Source organism: Haemorhous mexicanus, chromosome 11 (genome assembly GCF_027477595.1).
Source record: "Haemorhous mexicanus isolate bHaeMex1 chromosome 11, bHaeMex1.pri, whole genome shotgun sequence".
Lineage (NCBI taxonomy): Eukaryota > Metazoa > Chordata > Aves > Passeriformes > Fringillidae > Haemorhous > Haemorhous mexicanus.
In genome coordinates this window covers 8,476,600-8,494,002 of record NC_082351.1, presented here as the reverse complement: position 1 = coordinate 8,494,002, position 17,403 = coordinate 8,476,600, and the positions used below count along the sequence as shown (strand labels likewise).

General features: G+C 60.1%; 1 protein-coding gene across 1 annotated transcript in view; it reads right to left on the bottom strand.

Annotated features, from left to right (window-relative positions):
- CACNA2D2 (calcium voltage-gated channel auxiliary subunit alpha2delta 2) overlaps positions 1 to 17,403 on the bottom strand; it is a 210,403-nt gene that overhangs the window by 5,719 nt on the left and 187,281 nt on the right. The window contains exons 7-26 of the mRNA XM_059856263.1: positions 16,310 to 16,441; positions 15,990 to 16,047; positions 13,863 to 13,913; positions 13,605 to 13,704; positions 12,718 to 12,876; positions 12,132 to 12,239; positions 11,373 to 11,451; positions 11,147 to 11,196; positions 10,274 to 10,363; positions 9,954 to 10,022; positions 9,438 to 9,512; positions 8,885 to 8,959; positions 8,648 to 8,719; positions 8,308 to 8,379; positions 8,072 to 8,133; positions 6,462 to 6,538; positions 2,884 to 2,944; positions 485 to 582; positions 208 to 298; positions 14 to 76 (exon numbers count right to left, since the gene is read on the bottom strand). Of these exons, the coding sequence (XP_059712246.1) occupies positions 14 to 76; positions 208 to 298; positions 485 to 582; positions 2,884 to 2,944; positions 6,462 to 6,538; positions 8,072 to 8,133; positions 8,308 to 8,379; positions 8,648 to 8,719; positions 8,885 to 8,959; positions 9,438 to 9,512; positions 9,954 to 10,022; positions 10,274 to 10,363; positions 11,147 to 11,196; positions 11,373 to 11,451; positions 12,132 to 12,239; positions 12,718 to 12,876; positions 13,605 to 13,704; positions 13,863 to 13,913; positions 15,990 to 16,047; positions 16,310 to 16,441 (1,642 nt within the window). The remainder of the gene's footprint in view (positions 1 to 13; positions 77 to 207; positions 299 to 484; positions 583 to 2,883; positions 2,945 to 6,461; positions 6,539 to 8,071; positions 8,134 to 8,307; positions 8,380 to 8,647; positions 8,720 to 8,884; positions 8,960 to 9,437; positions 9,513 to 9,953; positions 10,023 to 10,273; positions 10,364 to 11,146; positions 11,197 to 11,372; positions 11,452 to 12,131; positions 12,240 to 12,717; positions 12,877 to 13,604; positions 13,705 to 13,862; positions 13,914 to 15,989; positions 16,048 to 16,309; positions 16,442 to 17,403) is intronic.

The window sequence follows — 17,403 nt, the reverse complement described above, 5'->3', positions numbered from 1 at the left end:
GGCAGACACTCACTTGTTAGGGAAGACACGGGTGATGCCCCCGTCGGTGGCTGCGAAGACAGCCAAGAGGCTGTACCTGCAAGGAGAGGGGCCAGGTACACCAGCCATCAGTGGGGTTTTGCTCTGCCCCTGCCTCCAGAGCCCATTCCAATCCTCATCTGTCCCAAGACAGTGCTGCCCACCCTGGACCATCTCCCCTCCACCTACGTGTTGAGGTCCTGGTCCTTCCAGACTTGGTCCACCAGCTGCTGTGTGATACCCGTGTCCAGGATTAGGTTGTGCAGGAGGAAGTTGTCGCCTTGGAGAGGAGGAGGAGGAGGTGAGAGCTGACCCCATGAGGGCCGCCCATGTCCCCAGCTCTGTCCCAGCACCCACTCTGCAGCAGCTCCCAGGACCCCAACCCCAGCACAGTTTATCCCCTGTTCCATCTCCCCCTGAATCCCCGTCCACCCCCGACCCCCCAGCAGCCCCCCCAGTTACTTACACTGCTTGGAGTCTGGGGTCACCTTTTCCATGAGGGCAATAAAGTTTTCCAGGAATTCGGTGTTGTTATCCGACAGGTCGAGGTCTTTGCAATACTCTCTGGGGTTTGGGGGACAAGGTTTGTGGTTTGTGGGGATGGAAAAGGTAAGGTCAGTTCTGCCCCGGGGATGGCACGGCAGGTGCTGGCTGTGCTGCCAGCACCTGGGCTTGACAGGGACACAATGGTGGTGACATGCCACCTCTCCTGGGAGTGTCACCCCGTCAGGGGAACCGGCTGTGGGCATCTCTGCAGACTGCCCGGTACCCAGCCCCTGCTGCCTGCAGTGCCACCAGAGAAGTGTCCCACCAGTCACCGGGTCTGTCACTGCCACAGGCACTGAGGTGCCGTCACCTCTGGCAGGGCAAGCTTTGATGGATCCTGGTTTGCCCAGAATGGTACAACACCGAGTCCATCTCTCCCCTTACTGCTGGGGCTACTGGTGGGACTGGGTGCCTCTGACACCGTACTTACCTGTGGGGCTATGCCCACCCTGCCCTACCCCTGTGGCACCCCAGGGATTGGGCTCCACTGTGGGTGGCAGCAGGGATTTGCCTCGGGATTCTCCACAGCTGCACTGGCAGCACCAGGCAGACACTCAAGGCCGTACCCGTGCCCTTTGCACAGGTAGTTGGGTGCTGGCTGAGCCCCAGCTGGTGGAGATGGGTGCTTGCCCACGGGCATCACTGGCCCTGAGACACTCCTGGGACAGGCAGTATGGTGGGTGCCATGCCCCTGCTTCATTCTGGGACACACTGAGCACAGAGTCTCAGCCCCACCGATGCCAGGGACAGCTGTAACCTGTTGGTCACCACGAGACTCTGACTGGGTGGCACAGGTTAGTGCCACCCCAGTGTGCCAAGAGCCTCCCGTCCTCAGCAGTGTGGCTGTTAACAGTGCCAGGGTGCTCAGGGCTCCCCCACTCACAACCCCTCCGCCAAGCTCCTGACTGCCAAAAACTGTAATTCAGAGGACAAATGGAGCAAAGGCTGGCAGGGAGCATGCCCACAGGGCAGCTGAAAAAGGTGAGGCACCCTGCCCAGCTCGACCCGGCCCCTCAACCCCTGTTCAGGGGGAACAGCCACCTAAATACCTCCACCGACACGCACAGATACAGGTACTCACACACCCACGGGGGACAGGGGATATACGGTTTCTGAAAATTTCCAGAGGCCCATGGGCGCGGCAGCGCCGGCAGCAGATCATACAGTCGCCCTGGACACACACGGCCCCTCCCTGCCCCTGCCCACGCCGGGCAGCGCCCACCGCACCGAGGGCGCTCAAGGAGCCGCTCTGGGGATACCGAAGGGCTCGCCCTGACTTCCACACCCGCTGCTCTCTCCAGCGTCTGCAGAGCCCCACATCGGACACGGAGCCCAGCACTGCAGCCGGAGCAGCACCGTGGCTGCAGCCCCGCTCCTGGGGCCTTGGGCATCCCCTCCCTATCCATCCCCTCGGTGTGCTCCTGTTTCTCATTCACACTCTGCTTTGGATCCCGTGTGTCCTGGACTTCACTCCCAGTGCCCAGCAGAGGGCCTGGGGACTCAGCTCCCCAAAAAGGCAGCGCTGCCCAGTGACTGCACATTCCGGGCTGCTTCACCCAGAGCTGCTGTGAGTGACTGCTGCTGTGGGCCGGGAGGGTGGGGTGTACCCGCAGGTGGCCGTGCTGGACCTCAACCCACTGCAATCTCCAAAAGCTGCACCGGCAAAACGTCCCCTAACAGGACGTTTGGCTGCTATAACGACCTATGAGCAGATAGGTGATTAGCTGGTGATGTTAATTAGGGCTGGTCAGAGATTGCACTGTAGTGGCGAGAAGGGCGGGGTGCTGGCAGAGCCGTGGGGCTCCCCAAACAGCCCTCTGAAGGATGGCCCTTCATCCCTGCTAGGTGACAAGACTGGGCGGCATGGCCCAGGGGAGGGGACACATCTGTCCGTCAGGGGGCCGCTACGCTCTCCTCATGTTCCCAAACCCACTGGGCATCCCAAATTTGGGCCGAAACCTCCCCCTCCTTCTCCCCCCCCCCCCGCCCCCGCAGCCAGCACGACTGTATGATGCGGCCGGCGGCCCCTCGCTCGGCAGGATTTTCAGAAACTATACCTATATATGCACGCGCAGAGGTCGGGCTGCACCGGGTGCATATATATATGTATAGATATATACTGTGCTGGATGCAACCGGGTGGCGCGGCGGGGCCGGGGTCCCGGCGGCAGCCCCGCGGCCGAGCGGGCACACGACACACACAGCCACAGGGCACGGGGAGCGGGGACAAGGCACGATGAGGCGAGGATGGGGGCGATGGTGGGGTCGGCAGCGGGGCCGGGGCGGATGCACACCTCGGCAAGCGCACACGCAAAGCTACCTGGGAGCAATGAACACATGTCCCTCCGACTCAAAGCTGTTGGGCAGCAGGTATTCAAAATCTGCAACAGAAAGGGAAGGTTATCCGGCGGGGAGCGGGGACGGGGGCGCCGGGGCCAGGAGGGAGAGAGACGGACAGAGAGAGAGAGAGAGAGGGGGGAGGGAACAAAAAAAATAGAAAAAAAGAAAAAGGCATTTGCTGCTCTTGGTAACAAGAGAGGAAGGAAAAAGGCCGTTCTGCTGTTGCTGGCACCGCACGGGAAGAAAGGTTAAGCCAAATCAGGAGAGGTTTGCCCATCTCGGCTCGAATTTGCTCGGTGGCGGGCTGAAGGCGCGCGGTGCGTACGCGCGGCCGGTACGCAGGGACACACAGACACACACACATATATATATGTGCGCACATGTATATATATATATATATATATATATATATATGCATGTTCCGGAGGGCGGGGGGACGTCTCTCTCTCGGGGGAGGGGTGGTGGGCGAGGGCAGGGAACCACATGCTGCGCTCCTGGCCGGAGAAGGATCACCAGAACACTCGGTTGTCGGGAGAAAAAAAATAAAGGGAGTTTTCAGGCATCAACATGGCCAGAGGGGAACCTTGCCGAGGACAGTCCAACCAGAGGCTCCCGCCCTGCTGCAGGGCCGTGCAATGCGCTGACGGGCTCTGCTGACGGGCTCCGCTGCCGGGCACCGGTGCCCCCTCCCTCCCCAGGGCGGTGGTACCCCCATGGGGACGGGGATCCGCGCTCGCCCGCCAGCGCGCTCTGCTTTAACAGGGGGTGCAGCCCAGTAGCTTTGGGGTGTCTCTGGGATTGCCCCCGGCAGAAGAGACAGAGGATGCAGGGCTCAGCTCGCGGGGGCGAGCTGGGTTAGGGGGTGCATGGAGGGGTGCTATGGGACACCCCTGGGACAACATCTCCACCACGAGGGGCACCGCCACCCTCTTGCCCTCCCGCCAGCTCCTGGTGCATTGCACGGCACAGCCAGAGGTTGGACTGTTGCTCTCTGAGGGCTGGAGGCAGGGTCTGGGTACAAGCCGATGAGAGGAAGAAGAGGAGGAGAAGGAGGAGTACAAACACTCGTACTTGGTCCATCAGCATTGCCATCACAGGGGCGCTGGGAGGAGGCAACTCAAGGCTGATTGAACAGGGCTGAGGGTGACACTTCCACCTCCCCACTGTCCTGCTCGCCTGGCCCTGTCCCCCATGGCACCTCCTGTGCTGCAGTGCTCTCCCCAAGCCGTTTCCCTGCCTGTGCCAGGGAGGGGGTGGTGCCAGACAGGCTGCTGATGGGTGCCATGTGCTGGGGGCTGTGTGGGATGGAGAATGGTGGCAGGTCCCATGGGCACCCTGTGTGCCGGGTGTCCCCTGGCCCACTGTGGGGCTGTGCGGGAGCTGTGGGTCAGGAGGCCCCTCTGGCATTGAGGGAATTGGGCCAAATCCTGTGTCCCATGGGTGGTGTCCTGCTCCACTGCAGGAGGAGACCGACTCTGGCACCTCGGCCTGCCTTGGTGGGACTTTGGGCTCAAACTTGGCTGCTCCCAGGGGCACAGACGGCACCAGGACACTGTACCGTCAGTGGTACAGGACACTGTACCATGCCATGCTGGTCCCCAGGGCAGGGGGGACGGCCACCGAGCAGCTGTGGGGGCAGGCAGTGTGGCACCCCTGGGCTCAGCCATCCCGCGTGCCCCAGGGGCCAGGCTCGCCGTCACCTGTGCAGCTGGGAGGCACTGCCCCAGGTGGTCCCATCCCATCTCTGCAGAGCGTTTCTGCTTGCAGGCTTTCCCCAAAAAGCCTGTCCCGGAGGCTGATGGATTGGGCCCCCCACCTGTCCTCCATCCCTGCCACCTTTGGGCACCCACCCCACAGCCCCCCTCTCCCTGCACAGCCCTATCCCTTTCAGGTTGAGTTGTCTTGGGGAGGAGGAAGCAAAGGAGCCAGGAGAAGGGGAGAAGGAATTGGAGGAGACGAGCGGGAGAAGAGGAGCAAGAAGGGGCAGCACTGGGGAGGAAGAGCAGGGCATCCAACTAGCTACAAAATCCTTGTGGGTCGAAAGGGCAGTTTCATACAAGATCGGCTCTTGAACGATATCGAACCAGGTTTGGGAGTGATGCGCAGGGAGGGAGTGGGATTTTCGTGACAAAGCTCTCATGAACAGAACAAGACATGTTGCTTTCAAATAAAGGGGGAACTGGAGGAGAGGAGGAGGAAGAGGAGAAGGAGAAGGGAGGAAGGGCGAGTTGGTGGCGGTTTGCAGGTTCGGCGTGGCAAACGGGCAGGGAGATGGGCAAGCAGGGGGCTGGGGGGGACTGGACACGGGGCAGGGGACGGGGTGGTGAAGGTGAGTGGTCTGAGACTGAAAATACTTGCCCTTCATTTTGATGTTTGGTACTGTGTGAATCCACCATAGAGAGAAAGCAAGAAAAACAACAAACAAAAAACAACAAACAAAAAAAAAAGGGGTTGGGTGGAAAGGGGGAAGGGGGGCACAAACAATATTTTATTCAATCGACGTTTGAATAAAAATATTGTGTACTATAATCATACCAAAAAGGAAACCTCTTGCAAAAAACGACATGAAGAAAAGAAAACATAAGAAAAACCCAGTAACAAAAGGAAAATAAAAGGCCACGGTGAAATAAGAACAAAAAAAATGCAAAGATATAACTAGAGAAATATATAGATATATATTCAATACTCCAAAGGAAAATGAGAATCAGTAGCAAACAGTTGCAACAGTCTTGATATCAAAATGTCCTCACTGAGTCAGGGGGCATGCACAGCACGGTGGGCAGAGCTGGGGAGGACGGGGGGATCCCCCCTCCCGGGGACAGGGACAGCCTGGCCTTGTCCCCACAGGGACACAGGGCTCCTGCCCATGGATGGATAAGGGTGGCAGGGGCTGGATCTGGAGTGGGGCTGGGGTCGGGCCACCGGGGTGGCCGAGGGGGAGAAACGGGGGGAACCGGAGGGGAGAGGGGAAGGGTCCAGTTCTCCCATGGGGGAGAGGGTCCCTGGGAGCAGCGTGGACCTGAGGTGGGGAAAAGGCTCGGGGGTCAGGGGAAAGAGAAAGAGAGAGAAAGGGGGGCCAGGCTAACACACACGTACACAGATTAATTCCAAACAAAAATCGAAACCAACCGAAACCAAACTCATAAAAAGAATAAATGGCTTAAACTGAAACCAAAGTATTGTAATAAACCAAAGGAAATTAAAGAGATCCATGCAAACTTCCCCAGGCTCACAAAAGATCTGGCTGCCACAGCGCCATCCCTCGTCCCCGGGAGGCCAACAGGCAGCACCTCCCTGCCTGCGCCTGCCTGCAGCCCCGGGGCTGCATAGGGACCAAACCCCGGCCCCCGGGGCACCCCAGGCAGGCAGCTCGCTTTCCCTCTGAGTGCTCACCTCTACTCACGCCTCTCTTAGCTTTAGTTTTTATTTTGCCTCTCACAGTGATCCCTATGACCTTTCCCAAGCCTTTTGTTTGTGTTTCTCCCCCCGACAGCCACGGGCTGGCATGGGGTGAGGGGGGGTGTGAGAGGGCAGCAGGGAGAGCCAGGGGCTACTTACACTTCACTTGCAGGATCTGGTCGCTGAGGTTGGCCTGGATGTAGTAGGTACTGTAGGGAGGCAGAACCAGCCCCAGGCTGTGGAGAGGGAGAGCAGACACCTGGTGAAAGGCTTTATAGCCACCCAGAATCCTTGGCCAGCTCCCAATCCCTGCCTGGCACCTGCTGGCAGCAGCCTGACCCAGGCGATGGCAGGCAGCAGCCCCACTGGCCTCCTGCACAGCCTGCTGCATCCTTCTCTCCAGGAACTGCAGCCAGCGCTGTCCTGAGGCATCCAGAGTCATCCCTAGAGCACCCAGGGTCATCCCCAGAGCACCCAGGGTCTCCAGAGTCATCCCCAGAGCACCCAGGGTCATCCCGGGGTATCCAGGGTCATGCTCAGAGCACCCAGGGCTGTGCTGGGAGCACACATGGGCACAGAAGTTGGCACATCTGCCTAGCTAGGGATGAGATGGGCAGGATGTGCCAGTCCAGGAACCAAGGGAGATGCATGTGGAAGAGGAACATGACATCCCTATGAGAAGGCACTAAGAGACACAGCCCATGAAAGAAGGGACAAAACGTTCCCAGACTGGAGAAACCAATGACAACCATTATACAGGCACCAGAAGCCAGATATGTCAGGAACAAGAGTGATCTGCCAGCCAGGAATCTGGCATGCAGGGTGTGGGACAGGGTGAGAAAGAAGATAGCAGGAGGTGGTGCTGGGGCTGCTCACCCCACAGGACACGCTGCCAGAGGGAACTGGACTCCCTGGTGCCAGCTGCAGTGGCCGTTGGCCTTTGGTGACAGGGTTTGTGCCAGGTATTTTCAGGAATAAGTGAACAAGGACCACATTCCTGACTCTCAGCAGATGTAACACCTGCACCAGAGCCACTGGGATCTGGGCTTCCTGCCTAAAGCAGCCCTTCAGATAACCCTGTCTGCACTGGCACCAGGGGCACAGCCTGGGCATTGCAGCCAGCACAGCAGAGCTGCTGGCACCCCAAGCCACAGTGTCAGGAAAAGGGTGGTGGCTTTTTTCTGTTCAGTGTTGGTGGCACCCTGTTCTCATGGCACTGCAGGGAAACCCGGGGGCTCACAAGGCTCCTCCCAGGATGAAGGCAGTGTCAGTTGAAAAATGACGATGTCAGGGTGTTTCTTACACATCTGCTGGTCCAAACTGGTGCAAAATGGGTGATAAATGCAGAACTTTGCTCTCCTCTGGCTTTAAAGACACTGCCTGTGCTGCTGGGTGGGCACATGTCACTGTCACCCACCCTAGAGCAGGCAGGGACCTATATGAGCCCCTGGCTGGGCAGACAGGGTGTGGCAGAGGTGTCACTTGTCTGGCCCCTTGCATGCCAGCCCTGCAGCCTGTTTGGAGTCCTGGGGGCTGTGTAGGAGCTCTACAGTGCCTAAGACTGTTAGGCAGCCCTTTCAGGAGTGCCCTCCAGCACATCACTGCCTGTGTGCAATAGTGTAGCAGTGCATTTGCAACCTCACAGCCCATGGGACACATCCCTGGTGGCCTTGGGGACTTGGGGAGCTGCAGGCACAAGCCCCCAGGCCTGTGCTGGTGTGGATCCAGCCAGGGCAGGGCAGTCTGGGTGCACTGGCTGTGACACTCACCTGTAGTTGGTGCTTTTGATGGGAGCCCACGTGTAGGTCCGGAACACCTCGTCGATGTATTGCTGTGGGCCAGAGGCAGCCAGTCAGGCCTGGGCACTGCCAGGACTCTTCTGGCACAGTGCCACAGGTTCCTGGCTCCCAGCCCGGTGCCAGACACAGCCCCTCATCCCCACTGCTGGTTCTGGGTGCTCAGCACAGTGACAGTTCCAGCTGTGACCCCCTTCCCCTGCAGTTACCTCATCCAGGGACTTGATGAGGGTCTTGATGAACCTCTGCCCATCATTCCCATCAATCATGCTTCTCCGGATCTGTGGGACACAGAGGAGGCAACTGAGGGCCACAGAGCCCGGCCATGCACCTGTGGGCACCCATGGGGTGCAGGGTGAGCAGCCTGGGGAGGTTCACTGCACTCAGGGGACAGTGACCCAGCTCCTGTCCCCACTGTGGCTCCATGGGAGCTGTGCCAGGACCCTGAGGATGAGACTCTGCAGGGCAGGTTGGAGTGGCTGAGTGCCCTTTGCAACTGCAGATGAGGGGGGCAGCCTGTGCCCCAGAAGCTGCCCCTGGTCTGCTCACCTCCTCCTTGTTTTCATCCTCCAGCTCAGCATCGAGGAAGTCCAGCGTCACTGGCTCACGGAAATTGATGATCTGCAGGAAGAAAGGGAGAGCCAGGGAAGGGCTCAGGGCTCCTGCAGCCACTGCTGAGTCCAGACTAACTCATCACAAACCCCACAATTAAGTCCTAAGGACCCTGGAAAGCCCCCAGAGCCTGGCTAATCCCCATGGCTGCTGCCCCTTTGGGCCCCTGCTCACCTGGGGCTGCAGGTTGGGGTGCAGCAGGACGTAGCCATTCAGGTCGATGGCGAAGACGTAGCCATTGGCCCCCAGCTGCAGGAGGACAGGAGGAGGGGTGAGGCTGACCAGGTGGCTCTGTGGCACGACACTGTGCTGGTGTCATCACCCTCAGCACTGCAGGCAGAGCTCGCCCCACGTCATTCCCAGGGCTCAGCCCACTCTATCCGTTTATTTCTATTCTCAGGACAATTCAATCTGCCACTCACTCCTGGGGTGAGAGTTTGGCTCTGGATTTTCCCCACTGCTCCTTTCCCCAGGCCTGTAGGGTTTATTCCCTGCTGACCCTAAAAGGGTTTTGGCTCTGCACTGAGTCCCAGAGCATCACGCAACTTTGATCCTTGCCCTCCTGCCTGTCCCAGTCCCTGCCTGCACCCACGGCTCTTGCTAGGTGCCAGTGCTGCTGGAGGTGCTCTGGAGTGCTGGGGCACAGCTTGGGGCTCCCATCAGAGGGATTCCCCACCAGGATCAGGCAGTGCAGGGCAGGGGCAGAGGGGAAGGGGTCCCCACGCACGTTGTAACGCGGCGTCAGCCTCTTGATGTCATTGAGAGCCACATCGATCCCCATCACGCCCAGGATGAGCTGGTTCTGGAAGGAAATGCAGGATGGAGGTGAGTGGGACCAGGGCTGTCCCCTGCCACCACTGCCCCTGCTGTTCCCAGTCCAGGGACAGAGAATCAGCAGGATGGACCTCTTCTCCTTCTGGGGACATGTGGGTCAGATTTGGGTACTGCAGGGGCACAGGGTGGGATGTACCAGCCCCCCAAGAGCCCCCATGGGACACTGCACCCCCCAGGGACTCACAGCTGTCAGCTGTCCCAGCTGAACTGTGAGAGCTGGCCAAGGTAATTTTGGGTCCCAGGGATGGCAGTCACCCCTGGTGTCACTGCAGGGAGGTGGTGCAGAGCAGGCAGCACCCCAGGGATGGCAGTGTCCCCCCTGCAGCCACACACACAGCACCAGGGCACCTTCCCCACCCCACAGAGGCCCTGCACCAGGGCTCCCAGTGCAGGGGCAGCAGTCTCCTACCTTCCTGTCACTGCTGTCCTCCGTCAGGTTGAACACTGGCAGCGTTCCTGTCACCACCAGGCCCAGCCCCTGCACAAGCACAGAATGACATCCCATGGCCCCTCACTGCCTCAGGACCAAGGGCTGGGGGTGGGCAGCAGAGGGGTTACTCCTCTGACAGTGGAGATGGGGCATGTCCTGTGCAAGACCCTGGGGCTGGAGTCCCCACCCACATCCCCATGTATGGACCCAGGGGTGGGGATCCCCACCTGCACCTGGGGCTGTGTGGGACCCTGGGGCTGGGGGTCCCTCCCTGCACCCCAGGGCTGGGGGGCCCTTACCAGGGCATCCTGGTAGACATTGGTCCACTGGACCTGCTTGGCTCGGTTCCCAGCCAGGACCATGGGTCTGCCCAGCACATCCAGGTACTCCTGCAGGGACACAGGACATGGGAAAGGACAACATGGGAACTAGATGTCTCCTTGCTCCAGCCTGGTCCCTAAGCACACCCTTGTCCCTACGCACACCCCAGGAATGTTAATGGGGTGAGGCTGAGCTTGGCAGCCACCAAACCTGGGGGCACTGGCTCCAGCTGGGACCCCTACAGGCCCATTAAGATGCAAACAAGGTGCTGCTCACCATTGGCCATGCACAGGCAGGGCAGGGGCTCCCCAGGCAGCACCAGCCAGAGCCCCCCAGCCATTCCTGGGCCTGGGATTGCTCCATCATGCCTGGACCATGTCACTACTGTCTCCCTGGCTGCCATCTTCTCCTGAGGCAGGTTTCCCTTTGCCAAGGAAGATCTCTGGGCGGGCAGGGAGCGCCCATGCCACAATGCCAGCCCTGCCCTGCCCTCACAGCACCTCGTGCATATCCCATAAAGAAAAGGGGCAGAAAAGAGGCAGTGAGAGGAGGTGTGGGGCAGACACAAGCAGCTCTGCCAGGCTTGGCCCTGCCCACGCTCAGCTCTGCTCTGTGCTGATTAACGCCTGATGTTTCATAATTAGTCACTCAAAAGGCAGCAGGTCCGTGGGGAGCTGCATAAGATGAATTACTTAATAGTGCAGGGCCTGGCTGAGGGCTCAGCTCGGCTCCCCAGCTTGCTGCCACACTCACTGCCAGCCCGTGGGCTCTCCCCAGTGGGGCTGGGGCTGCCTGAATTCCCCCAGGCAGGGCAGCCCAGGGGGCTCTGCCTGCCTGGCTCCCGGCTGTACCTGCGTGTTAATGCGGATGGCGCCGATGGAGGGGATTTCAAAGTAGTAACCTTGGAAAAGAAAGAGAAAGGCAGCTGAAGATCCAGCTGTCCAGCAGTCTGGCTGTCCTGCTGCCCCTTCCTCCAGGGCCGCAGCCAGGGCTTTGCTGGTAGGGCACCCACTGGAGCCGAGGGGTGAGCCCAGCACCCTGCAGCCCCCGTGCCCGCTGGGTGCCAGCCCCGCTCACCTTTGTTGGCACAGGCCATCCACTGCAGCGGGGTCACGTCGTAGTTGTGCTGCCCCACGGAGAAGGTGAAGACCCGCACCTGTGGCAGAGCCTGCACTGAGGGCCATCCACTGGGCACCCCTGTTTTCAACACTCAGTGCTCCTAGCCAATGACAACCTCCCCAGGGACAGCATGGCATCGCCTGCCATAGCCCACAGAGTGAGTGAAAGTGGGCAGAAGACTCCTGCAAGTGCTGGCTGTGCTGGCAGCAAGGGAGTCCCTGTCTCCTTGCCTGGCCTCAGCCAGTCCTGCCCTCCAGCATCACCCTGTTGGCTCAAGCCACCCACCTCAGTGGTCCTTGCTCTGGGCCATCACTGGTCCCAGAGGGGTCTGTGCTCTCTGCGGGTGATACATGGGCCAGAACACCCCCACCCCACAGGTTTCCAGGCACTGAGCAGCAACTGGGACCTTCCTGCTGGTTCATCTGCCTGCCAGCAGCCCTGTCTCCATGCCTGTCCCTCATGGCCAGCACTCAGGGAGCCCACCAGTCCCATTCCCTCCCCAGCATCCCATGGTGTGCCTGGTCCCACACCTCCTTCACAAGCTGGGAGCCAGCTACAAACCCATTAGGAGGGCAGTGGCTCCATGCAGGAGCAGGCTGTTGGGGAGGGAGGATGACAAGGAGGCAAATGGAGCAGAAGCCAGCAATGGAGCTGGAGCAGCCGTCTCCCTCCGTGGTGAGCAGCCCCAGCCCAGCACCCAGACCCAGGGCCTCTCACCGTCTTATTGGGCCAGTTGTACTTCTCAAAGACGTCCTGCACTCGGTCCTCGCCGCCGTCCGTGAACATCATGATCATCTTGTTGCAGTTGGCACGTGTGATGTTGGACTGTGGGGCAGACACAGCACCTGAGGCCACACCTGGAGCCAGCACTGCTGGGCACAGGGCTGGATGCAGCCAGGAGGGCTGGCCCCAGCCCACCTCTTTTCCCAGCCCATTTCTCTGGGGCGAGGGTGACCAGGCTGAATGGGCAGGAGGGACACTGCCACCTGGGGAATGATGTTGTGGCTAATGCCACTTGGCACTAGCAGCACCATTCATCTTTATCTTGCCTCTGGCAGGGTGTCTGGTTGGGCCTGGCCCCTCCACCCAGCCCTGCTAACTTTCAATAACCCAGAGGGGAGCAGCACCAGCAAAACCTTGGCTACAGCACGCCTGGAGGTGGGACATCTCCCCCAGCATGGAGAAGAAGCACAAGGAGTCCTCAGCACAAGGCAGCAGCCAGGAACTCGGAGCTGTCCCACCTGTCCCCAGCACCCTCAGCTGTCCCACCTGTCCCCCAGCCCCGGCCCAGCCCCCAGCTCACGTTCTGCAGCTGGTCGAAGGCGTACTCAAAGCCAGCCTTGTAGTCTGTTGTGCCCTTGGCCACCATGCCCTGCACGTCCTCCTTGAACACCTTCTTGTTGCGGATGTTGGCCTGCACCAGGTGCTTGAAGCACGACACTGGCTTTGCCTTCTCATTGAACTGCGGGGTGAGATGGAGGGGAGTGGGTCACAGAAAGGGGACAGGGCAGACCCCAGCAGGCACAAGTCACTCATCACACTCAGCTCTCACGGGCAGCAGGTGACCCAGACGTGTCCCACATCCCAGGGAGGGCTGAGGCAGAAGTTTGCCTTGGGACAAATCCAGCACTGAGCTGTGGTGTAGGTGCTGGCAGTGGGTGCTCGCCTGCACCCCCACTTCTGCAGGAGCCCCAGCTTGTGCAAGCAGCCGTGCTGTGCTGCTCTGTGCCGGCATCGGGAGCAGGTGCTGCCTCTCACTTACAGCTTCATTTACCGGCAATGGGGCCCATTCATTAGGGGAGCGGCCATCCAGCGGACAGAGCCAGGCCAGACACGTTAATTAGTGCCGCTGCTGGTGGCCAGACAGGGGCGGGGCAGCCAGTGACACGCAGATGCGGGGGCAGGGCCACTGTGCTGCGTGAGGCCAGGAGCTGGTGACACAGCAGTGGGGTGTCAGTGGCTGGTGATGGACAGAAGGTGGCTGGCTGGGATAATGCAGCAACATCTCTGCCAAATGTCCTGAGCAGCCATCTCCTTGCTTACATGCAGGTGGTGGTTAAGAAGACAAAAAATGGCATTTCTGTCTGCAGAGCCCTTAGCCAGGCGTGCGTGGGGGAAGAGGGTTCCTGTGCTGGGGAGCTGGGAGGTGCCTGGGGACACAGCCCCTTCCTCTTACCCCATGGCACTCACCGAGGCCACATTGACATAGTCATCATCTGAGAGGGTGTCCAGCATCTCATAGACCGAGGTCTTCATCAGCTTGAGGGTGAGGCCGCTCACACTGCCACTCCTGCAGGAGACAGGGGGGCTGGGGGCTTGGCAGTGAGGGAGCACAGGGCTGTGCCACCCCCATCGCTTCCCTGCAGCCACTGGTGGGACAGTGGCACCTTGGCAGGCTGTGTCACCAGCCTGGCCTAAGCCCAGCCATGGCCCCCAGCATGTACTCACACGTCCACAATGATGACCATGTCCTTTGGGGAGGAGGCACCTTGGATGTACCTGTGGGGTACAGACGGGGGTCAGCAGGGTCGACTAATTTCGGGGGCACCCTGACTCTGCCGGGCACAGCCCAAGAGCGAAGCCCTGCCAGGGCACAGCCACTGGGGAGCTGTGCTGGGAGCCCCGGGCAGCCAGGGCTGCGGTGACCCCATGGCAAGGAGCAGGGACGAGGTGGCTGTGGGCAGGTGGCAGGGAGGACGTGGCTCCTGTGGCGCAGCACAGCAGACGGCCAGCGACTGCTGCTCCACACTGTGTCAGCCTAATGAGCTCTAAATGCTAAACTCTTCCATCATCGTGGGCCCTTTCCTGCGTGCTGATTATGCTGACACACACATCCATATTAAGATGCTATTTACCCCCCTGGTAGCTTCAAAGGCCAGGCTGATTAGGTTATTTTTAGCTACAAGGAGGAAAAATAATAACACTACGTAAATCTTCCCACTGAAAACAATTAGGGAAGCCTTCCTCACCCCTTGAAACAACTGGTCCTGCTCCCAGCCGTGCTGTGCCATCCTGTGTGGGAGGGGCTGGCACAGTGCTTAGCACCCATCCCAGCCCAGACATGGCCCCGCACGGCCCCACCTCACCATGCCACTGCAGGAGCCCTGATCCTGCCCTGGCTGAAGGCCAAGGGAACCTCATTATCGGCTTGATCAGGATCGGGCCTCGTGTGAATTAATTAGTGTGTTATTAGTATCAATTACTCACCACTACTGGGGAGGACTGGGGAAGGGGCAGGCTCTGATTGTTAATCCCAGGGCCTGATGTTCCCTAATTACAAGTGATTACCCGGCTGGGATGCGGGATGCTGGCACATGGGGCCCTCCTGACATGGGTGCAGCATCCCCCAGCAGCTTCCTCTCGTGCCGGGGTGAAGGACAGGCAACTGCCCAGCGGCTCCTCCCTGCCGGTGTGAGAGGGGGCTCTTGGAGCCTGCTCTGCTCCCGGGGCGGGGCTGCTGGTGCAGCACAGAGCCCGACTTAGATGCTGCCTGTAATGGGCTGTGGCAGCACATCCATCTCGGGCTGCCCGGCTCAGATGAATACCCTGGGCTCGGCAGGAGACGGCTGTGGCTAATGGGGCCATTCATCAGGAGAGGGAAAGGCGGCGAGTGGCGCCCCTGGCTGCGGCCAGGGTCGTGGCCCTGGAGCAGTGAAGGCTGTGTCCTGCCTGGGGCCCCACTGAGAGCAGGAGAGGGCCCCAAAGGGGGTTCCCCCAGGTGTCCTGTCCCCCAGAGTGAAGGGTGCTGCTGCAGGGTGGACATGGCAGGGTGGACAACCAGGTGGCCAGCCTGGCTAGGGGGCAGAGAGGGGGCTTAGCTGGGCTCAGTAGCCCCCACGCCAAAACAGCCTTCCAGTCCCTGCCCTGCAATAACCTGCAAAGACACCCCAGCAGGGAACAGTTAATAATTAATGTGGAGCAATCAAAGGCAATTAACCATAGTAGCAGGGCCATTAATATTCTGACAAGGAGAGGGGGCAGCTCCTGATGTGGGCAGGGGGATGATTCACTGGGCTACAGGGCTCCCTGGGCGTGTGCCAGAGGCCTGTGCCCACTCTCCTCTCCATGTCTGCAGTTTTAGGCAGGTGTGGGCAGGATGGGGCTGTCGCTCCCCCAGCTCCAGCTGGTAACCAGCACTGCCACACCAGCACCTCCAGCTGGGCTAAGGGGAGCCCATTCAATCCCAGCTCACTTGGTGTGGGCTAAAAGGCTGATGAGCTATCACTGAGCCACAGCCTGCTGCTGCCTGCCCATTCCTCTCCCCATCCTCCCAGCTCATGGTTTCCAAGCCAGTTGTTACCTCATTTGGATGGGAATGCTGGCCAGGACTGAGTGCCAGCAGCCATGGCTGTGCTCAGGGGGCATTGGGCTCTCTCCACACTTTCATCTGCACCCAAGGATTTATCTCTCCATCCTGCTCGGCTTTCCCAGGAAGAGGGAAGGGGAGAAGGAGCCAAGGGCCTCAGCTCGGATGCCCTGCCTGTGTTATGGTGTCCCTTTGCCATGTCCAAATGCAATGAAAAGGGGAGGGAGCTGATTGCTCAGAACTCTCCTCCCCACCCAGCACCCCCTTACCAGGGCCGCCGGCGCACGTCATAGAGGTCGATCTTGTTGGGGGCTCTCCACGGGGTGGCTGTGGGGACAAGGCAGGCAGTGAGCGAGGCAGGGCTGTCCTGAGGGGGGGACAGGGCAGAGAGATGCCCAGGGCGAAGGAAGCAGCAGGCTCAGGTGGGGAGCTCACACCAAAGGGATCTGGCACAGCACAGTTATATGTGTCACACCAGGCCCAGCGGGTGCTCACCCACACTGAGCAGTGGGAAGGGCCTGGGCTGCCCTTGGTCACAGCCCCTGTGTGCCACAGCCCCTGTGTGCCACAGCCCCTGCCTGGCACGCACCGGGGTAGTAGCGGGTGACGCCGGTGGCGCTGCCGAAGACCTGCCAGAGCAGGGAGGGATCCTCCTTGCGGTTCTCGATGAAAACATCCTCCAGGGCCTGCGTCCAGTTCAGCTCGTTCAGGATGACGGTGGCTGCAGGACACAGAGACAGGGCTGGCTGGGTGGGTGGAGGGACGGACAGTGGAGCTGGGGGTGGGCTGAGGGGTGATGGGGATTGCAGTGTCCCCAGGTGATGGCAGGGAGGAAGGTGATGGGGACTGATGTGTCCCCTCTGCCCCTTCCCAGGAAGAAGCCCATGGGGACTTTCCAGCTTCTCCTACATCCCCTCGACACTTCCACATGGCTCCAACACCATCCTGCTGTCCCTTGTCCCCAGATAAATGAGCCACTCTCCAGAGCTCCCCAGAGTGCTCACTGTCCCCATCTGCCCCGGGGCTGACACAGCCATCACTGGGGACAGCTGGCCTGCCATCTCCACTCCCTTCCCAGCAAAACTCCCTGTGCAAGCCTCACTCCCTGGGGACAGTCACCGGCTGGGAAGCCCAAGGCTGGTGTCCCCACGGGCCGTATGGAGCCTCTCAGGCCCACTCTGCATTCCCACTGGCCCTGCACCTGACACAAAAGCAATTAAGATGCCGGCAAACAGCAGTTTTAAATTATTCAGCTATTAAAGCAGGAGATAAGCTGCTGGCAGCCCCAGCCTGTGATTAATCAAGGACGGCTGGCAGAGTGCAGGGGGGCCATGTGGTGTGGCAGGAATGGGGCTGGCTGGCTAGCAGGGAGCTGGGATGGCAGGTCCCTGTGCTCCCAGGGGGACCCCAAATGCTGTGGGAGGGAAATCCCCCAATGACCTCTGGTGCTGTGTTGCCCCAGAACTGCAGCATAGAGGAGCTAGTAGTGGGTGCCACTGCAGAAGCAAGGAGCCAGGGGCACCTTGAAACCAGGCACTGATCCCTCCTGGGAGACCCTCAATGCATTTTTGGGGTGCAAGAACTCTAAGGAGCATCCCATCTCTTTGGCATTGGGCAAAACAACCCAATGTAGTGCTGCAGGGGAGCCAATGTGCATCTGAGCAGTACATTTAGCTCTCCTAA